The following is an 8,198-nucleotide window of genomic DNA, read 5'->3' on the forward strand; positions in this document are numbered from 1 at the left end:
TTAATAGCTAAAGTCACTAATCTTTTCTCCCTAAAGAACTAGGGCAGTAGGAAACTAAGGATATGTTATAATGACTTCATTTTCTCCTAGCCTCATATCTCTAACCAGATTTTCTCGATTGAGTCTTCTGTGTGCCCATTAAATGTTGATTTTCTCCAAGTTTTTGTACTTTGACTCTTTCTTTATCTGTGTGATGTCATCAATCCCCATATTTTAATTTCCATCTATTCCTTGCTGTCTTTATCTTCAACCCAGCTCTAGACACTATGAGAAGTCATTAACACAATTCAGAGATCTCTGCAGTTTTTGTGGTTTATTTGACAGAAAAGAATACAAGCAGCTTGAAAACAATTGGAATTCTAGGGTGCAGAGGGTCCCCAATAGGAGTTGTTTCTCTTATCTTTCCTGCTGTAAATTACTTCTTTCCTACCTCTCAAGCAGAGGTTGAAGGGCAAAGTATCAAATCTTGGTTGAGTTTTATGAACTAGCATGTACTTGTATACTATTGCAAATTTTCTTTGCTGTGTGAAAGTTTGTATAACAGCAATTCAGCTCTGAGCAGGTACTCTGTGTTCTTATCATAAAACAGTTTGATCACTGTGCACTTGCTCTGTGGCCTTGAAATGGTCAGTTGGATTGAGGCTCCTCTAATACTAATAGGCTGTACTGGATTGGCCTTACTGCAGATACATGCAGTAGATACCTGCTTTTCCTCTTTGATAGCCCACAGAATGTAGGGTGTGCTAAAAGTTGTCTGCTCCTCTCAAATTTAACATGTGCAAGTGAGACTCCTTTTCTTTTCCTTCCTACACCTAAAACTCGCTCTATTTCCTATATTCTTTATTTTATATAGCTCATTACCATCTGCCTAAGCCAGAAACTGTGAAATAATGCTTTCCTTCACTTACCAATCCCAGTTCTCACTTAATTCTAACATTTTTCAGATTTCTTCTTTCAATCCATAGTGCATTTCCCTCAGTTCAGGCCTTCAGTTATTCCCATTTACCTGCGCTCAACCAAACTTCACCATGCCTTTTACTCTTTCTTCTGGTGAGCATCTACTCGTTTAAAGACCTATTTTCTGCATTATCGCTTATTTTTGCTGGTTTTGCTTTATTTCCCCTTCTTTGTTCTGGCCAAATTCCCATTGCACTGCTTTATAGGATTTATCAGCCACTGTTTGCTTTTCCTTCAGCACAATTGAACCCTTTGTACATGCTTCTATTATAGCATCTCTTAGTGTGTGGCAAGTATTGATTTGCACATGTGTCTTATTCATCTTTTCATCTCCTGTGCTAACACATGATTGTTTCAAAGTAATTAATGAGTGAATAATTGAAAGTATGAGACAGAATATCACATCCCAGCAGTGGGGAGAAATTCATCTTTCTCTAAGTGAAACATATTGGGGATTCCTGCATCCACCAATTTCCGTATCCATTCAGGATTTGGTATATCTGTATAGCTAGGAGGTTGGACTCCTCAACTATAAAAACCTTGAATGCTCTCTGACTGAAAATAGGGTGATTTTGTCTGGTGTTTTATATTGTGAATTCTTAATATTCAGAGGGGCACTAGTATATTTTCATGCCCTGCCCAACCTTGCCTTCTGTTTCCTCTCAGTTAACTAGAAATGTATGCCTCCAGTTGTTAATTTGTCATTGGACTGAGCTTTTGTAACTCACTGGTTGACCTTAACTTTAAGGATATGTTTTCTCAGGATTCGTCCTACAGCACTGCTACAAAAAGTGTGGTTTTGCAGACCCATGCTGGCCTATAACTAAATAAGTATTGAAATTGTGATTAAACAAACTTTTATGGTAATTTGACAGTAATTTTGTCTAAATCTAAATATAAAAACTTGTTGAGGCTTGCATTTTATATTTATTTTTAAATTTTTATTTTTTGGTATTTCATTTTTAGCGTGTTTATAAAAGTATAGATTTCTAACTATTGGAGATAAAAATTGGTTTTTCACCAAGCACTGACCTAGAATCTTATGGTTAGACTCTTCCTCTATACCACCATGCTACTCAAAATGTGGTCCTGCCCTCACAGCTTATGAAGTGTGTTACCTGTCCACATCCAGCTAAGGTGCTTGCACCAGAATATAAAACAGTTAAGCTCACTGTTAGGACTTTTGGGGTGGGGTGGGGGTGAGGAGGTAGAGCAAGACTTCCTCAATGAAAAGACTAATAATATATTGCTTTATATTCTGGCATAAGCTCCTTACATATTTCTTTGCAAACTGATACCTTGAAAAACACTACTCTAGACAGTCTTGGAAATACTACCTCTACCTGTTCATCTGTTATTATTTTGACTGGTGGGTTTACATTTTGTAATAAGGTATGTTACTATCAAAAGTAATCTCAACTCTGCATTAACTCCTCTTCATCAGACTGGGGTAGTTATGAAAGCTTTTTTAAAGCCACCTCAGGGTACTTGTAGAAATTCATAACAGTGGATTCTTGGGAGCTTCAAAATGCAGCATGTCTTTTCTGCCCTTCAGAAGCTTATTCAGAACAGAGAAAAATTTCTGTCAAAGTTCTGTTAAGAGCCTGCTGAAGCTTTCATTGTAGAACAGAGTAAAAAGCAAAGACTGTCTAAGGCAGTGCTTTAAACGCATGTGAATTACCAGGAGAACTTGTTAAAATGCAAGTTCTGATTCAGTTGATCTGGGGTGGGACCTGAGATGCTCTATTTTTAACAAACTCCCAGGTGGTGCTGATGCTGTGTGGTCAATGAACCACAGTTCGAATAGTAAGAATTGAAGTCATAGTGACAACTGTTGTTATCTCCAGTGATCTCCTGGATAAGAGTGACTGAAAACAATAAATCAGAATGTCAATTCATATTAGGTTGAGCTTTGCTTTCTTTCAGCTAAATCACTAATAGTAGATAGGTAAATAGAAGTAGGGGGAGGGGTCTTTGAAATTGTTTATGTAAATGTCTTCAGCATAATTTATTTGTATTTTACGTATATGTCAGTATAACTTTAAAATTTTTGTTTAATAGATGAGAACACAGACATTGCTGAAAACCTCTATCAGAAGGTCAAAATTCTTTGCTGGGTTATGACAGGGCCTCAAAACCTAGAGAAAAAGGCTAAACATGTCAAAGCTACATGGGCCCAGCGGTGTAACAAAGTTTTGTTCATGAGTTCAGAAGAAAATAAAGACTTCCCTGCTGTGGGATTAAAAACCAGAGAAGGCAGAGACCAGCTATACTGGAAAACAATTAAAGCTTTTCAGTATGTTCATGATCATCATCTAGAAGATGCTGATTGGTTTCTGAAAGCAGATGATGATACGTATGTTATACTAGACAATTTGAGATGGCTTCTCTCAAAATACAACCCTGAAGAACCCATTTACTTTGGGAGAAGATTTAAGCCCTATGTAAAGCAGGGCTACATGAGTGGAGGAGCAGGCTATGTACTGAGCAAAGAAGCCTTGAAGAGATTTGTTGATGCATTCAAAACTGAAAAATGTACACATAGTTCCTCCATCGAAGACTTAGCACTGGGGAGATGCATGGAAATTATAAATGTAGAAGCAGGAGATTCCAGAGATTCCACTGGGAAAGAAACTTTTCATCCCTTTGTGCCAGAACACCACTTAATCAAGGGTTACCTACCTAGAACCTTTTGGTACTGGAATTATAACTTTTATCCTCCTGTCGAGGTAAGTTGAGACATTTTATTACAGTATAAATAAATACTTAGACTGACTTTTGTTTACTTAAAAAAAATCGCTAACGTGTGTGTTTCTTTAGTACCACTAAGAATCTCCCTTAGTCTTTTATTTTTTTAAATGGAAAGTATACCAATTTCATTTTTATTATTAGCCACCCTTAGTCTTTTTATGTAGAGTGGCAGTATAACAGAGTAAATGAGAATAAGAGTGTCAGCAATAGTAATTCAACAAATATTGGTGCTACTGTATGCCAGGCACTGAGAATGTAGCAGTAAGTACTGCCCATTTCCAGTTCTCATGAACCTTACATTCTGGATGAGGACACTTAAACAGGTAGACTAGTTAAAGTAGAATGCGATTTTAGATAGGCACAAGTGCCCTGAAGAAAACCAAAGCCAGGTAAGAGGGAGGAGAGTGACTCAGAGTGAGTAAGTAGGGTATCTACTGGGCTGTTGGAAAAGTCATGACATATTTTTTTCTCTGTTTTTCATTGCATAAATGCGTCATGACTTTTCCGACAACCCAGTAGTTTGGGTGATTAGAGAAGGCTTCTCTGAGGGGTAACTTTTGAACAGAAACCTGAGTGAGGTTTAGCAGGCTGTGTGAAGATCTGGGTAAAGAGCCCTTTAGTCTTCAGGAAAAACGCATGAAAAAACTTTGAGGTTCAGAAAGACCTGGGTTCAAATCCTGTTCTCCCACTTAATAGTTGAATAACCTTGGATAGACAGAATTTGCCTAGCTTTCAAGTGTCAGTTTCCTCATTTGTAAAATGAACCTGACCTGCCTGTCTCATCTGGTTGTAACTGCAGTGTATGTGGTACAGTGCATACCTGAGTGAGCAGCTAATAAGCCTTACACCCCATCTGAGGCCTTAGCTTGCATTCCTGAGAATTGTATCTAAAATACATTATTCAGCATTTCAGATATACAGACAAATATTTGAGAAGCATATAGTATTTTGTACCCACCAACCGGCTTTACCAAATATTAATCTTTTGCTATATTTGCTTCAGAATTTTTTTAAAGAAAAAGGTGCAGATATAGTGAGGCCTGTGTACCCTCCCCAATTCAGTTCTCCTGCTTTCTTCCTCAGTTAACCACTATCATGAATTTAATATTTCTGATTGTATGCATGTTTTTATATTTTTATCTACATGTTTATGTATCCATAAGTAAACTATAGTATTGTTTTGCAGTTTGTTAAATGGAATTATATCATATGTATCCTTGTACATTTATCAACAGCAATACACGTTTAGATATATTAATTTAGACTGCTGTAATAATCTATGAATATAATGTAATTTATCCATTCTCCTGCTGGTAGATATTTAGTAAGTTACCCGTTTTTCACTATTATGAGCATTACAGTAGTGAATGACTGAAGGAGACCAGGAATCATGAAACCTAGCTTTTAGACTCAGATCCATTATCAATTAATAAGGCCGTTAGGCAATATACTAGGACTCTGCCTTCTTTTCTCTGGCCCTAAGATACAAATAACATACTTCATGCTGTCATTCTCTTTGTCACAAACATTTTCAAATCATCATCTACAATAGTCATTCTCAACCGGGAGCTTTTTTTGCCTCCCAGAGTACGCTTGGCAAATCTGGAGACATTTTTGGTTGTTAATTGGGAGGTTGCTACTGGTTTCTAGTGGGTAGAAACCCACTAAATGCTAAACATTCAACAATACACAGTATAGCGCCCCACAACAAATAATTGTTCAGCCCAAAATGTCAGTAGCACTGATGCTAAGAAACTCTGACCTAGAACATCTGACCCAAGCTTTAGGTAATCACCTTTAAAAGGAAACTGAAGCAGATCACTTCTGCTGTCACCCACCAGTGTGTTCTTGGTACTTACACAGATACGATTGCTCTCCTTATAGCAATTCTGCATTTAATAAGTGATAAAACGGAGGCTCAGGAAAGCCAGGTGATAAGCAATTTAGTCAGTATTGCAAACCCCTTTGATTCTAAAAGCTCTTGTTATTTCCATCATGAGCTCCCCTCTGTGATTAATGGGATATGTGCCCAAAAGAGAGGGAGGATATGTTAGAATAAATATTCTGTTGTTGGGATAAAATTATACTTTAATAAATAAACATTTTAAAGCTCAGTTCTATGTAATGAAGCTGTTTGAAACCTTATGCTAACACTTCATTACTCTTGTAGGTGCAGCAATTTCCTAGACTATAAAACAGATGTATTCCCATGCCTGCCTTTTAAGTCTATTTTTGGTTTTAGTGAGGTGGTTTTTTAATGGAAACTTTTCTTAGTATAATCTTACCATTCCAGGATGACTTGACCTTTTCCCCTCTTAATTCTGCACCCCCCTACCCATACAGAAATACACCCAAACTCAAGAACATTATAAGTGCACATCACAAATACACCTAAATGCATACAATTTTATCAAGTGTATCTGATATTGGGTTTGCATACAATAACACAAAGGGGCATCATAATTGTCATTATCTTATAACCAGTAAGATATCCGTCTTTAAGAGCATTGCCCACAGTTCCCACCTACAAATAGGGTATACCTAACAATATGCTTTATATGGACAAAATGAGTATTTCTGTAGTGCATCTTTTATTTGAATTATAGTGGTTTTTCAAATGGATGACAAAACTTACATTCTTTCTATAAAAATTTATTCAGTTGTATTGAAGAATATAAAATAGACTTGGGAGTACCAAAATCGACCCAACCTTCTAACATTGCCCTTGTCTCTTAGGAGGTTTTATATAAACCCAATGTGAAATCAAACTTCTGTTATTACTTATCCATCATTTAATAAATTTTCTCCTCCCTGAGTTTACTATTTTCAAAGCCATCCTAAATTTCATACATACATTCTGTCTAGTAATCACTAAAAATACAGTGTAGAAAAGTTTTATCTAGCAAGTTAGGGTGTGAGATATTGTAGTTGATCAAAGAGTTATGTTCTTAAGTTGGTTGTTCAGAACTTACTCTTCATACAGTTCTCTTTTCATACCACCTTCTCACTTCCTTATAAGTGAGTCTGAAAAGTAGGAACAGACTTTTCCACAGAGAATCTCCAGTCTTAATACAGTGGATTTAAAATAAATGTGTAAATATATGTGTGTGTGTGTGTGTGTGTGTGTGTATATATATTCTTCTACATGTGAGATTGCCTTTTTCATAGCTCTTCAAAATTATTTACATTATTCATCTGAAGCTCACTGGCATATGATTTGGTTGAGATAGAGCACACCTGATTTTTTCAAATTGTTAACTGATTATTCCAATACCATTTTTTTAAACTGAGTCTTCATTTCATTATTGATTTAAAATATTTCCTTTATCAGACATTATAGCATTCTTATAATAGGATCGGTGTCTGGGATTTCAGTTCTCGTTCATTGTTTTATTTGATTTTGGCTCAGCACCATATTATTTAAAACCTTGTAACTTTACAAAATATTTAAGTTATTAATCTTTAAGAGTGTGTATTTCTCTTTCTTTCACATTGTTTTGGCAACTCTCGTGTCTTTATCTTTGTGTATAAATTCATTAATTTAGGGACTGTGGACATCTTTGTCCAGGATTTTTTAAGATGCCTTTTAGGTCCCTTAGTAAAGTTTTATAATTTTCTTCAGATCTTTATTTTTTCTTAAGTATTCCCCTAGGTATTTAATATTTTTGTTACTATTCTACTTGGGCTCTATCTTAGAACTTCTTAACTGGTATATATGAAAGCTTCTGTTTTTTTAAAAACATCTTTAAAACCTGGCTCTGTCCTTAGATTCTTTATTTCTGAAGATTTTTTTACTCGATTCTCTTGAGTTTTGGGGTTAACCATAATCATATGCAGAAAACAATTTTATTTCTAATAATTATAGATTTTTTTAATTGTCTTTTATTGTTTATAATGCTTAATAACAGTATTCTGGCTATCCAATAAAAAACAATAATGGCAATAGAGCGTAACATAATTAACGCAGTAAATCTTATAGAAAATATTACTACAATATTTCAGAATCATATAAAATTGCTCTCACAGAGAAACATCAATTTAAAATTAACTGCTATTGTTCTAGTCTTTTAGCTTAACATGCACTAGTCCAGTAGCCACTAACTACGTATTAACTATGGAGCGCTTGAAATGTGGCTAGTCTAAATTGAGATGTGCTGTAAGTATAAAATTCACACCTGATTTCAAGGACTTAGCACAATTGAAAAGAATGATTAATAAGTTTTAAAATATTAATTGCATATTGAAAAAATAATATGGATTTACTCAGTTAAATAATATACCTTCAAAGGCGTTTCACCTGTTTCTATTTTTTATTTTATTTTATTTATTTTTATTTTATTTATTTATTTTTTTTAAAGATTTTTATTGGGGAATTGGGGGAAGGGAACAGTACTGGGGAATTGGGGGAAGGGGAACAGACAAGTTGCTGTCGTTTTGTTCTTCAATCTAGTTGTGGAGGATGTTGCTTCACTGGCCCAAGTTGGCACCAT

At 35.4% G+C, this 8,198-nt stretch overlaps 1 protein-coding gene across 2 annotated transcripts in view; it reads left to right on the forward strand.

The window, feature by feature from the left end:
- Window positions 1–8,198, forward strand: part of C1GALT1 (core 1 synthase, glycoprotein-N-acetylgalactosamine 3-beta-galactosyltransferase 1) — a 47,403-nt gene that overhangs the window by 23,017 nt on the left and 16,188 nt on the right. For both annotated transcript variants that reach the window (XM_019665297.1, XM_019665298.1), the window contains exon 3: window positions 3,019–3,686. In XM_019665297.1, the coding sequence (XP_019520842.1) occupies window positions 3,019–3,686 (668 nt within the window). The remainder of the gene's footprint in view (window positions 1–3,018; window positions 3,687–8,198) is intronic.

Source organism: Hipposideros armiger, unplaced genomic scaffold (genome assembly GCF_001890085.2).
Source record: "Hipposideros armiger isolate ML-2016 unplaced genomic scaffold, ASM189008v1 scaffold_438, whole genome shotgun sequence".
NCBI classification, from domain to species: domain Eukaryota; kingdom Metazoa; phylum Chordata; class Mammalia; order Chiroptera; family Hipposideridae; genus Hipposideros; species Hipposideros armiger.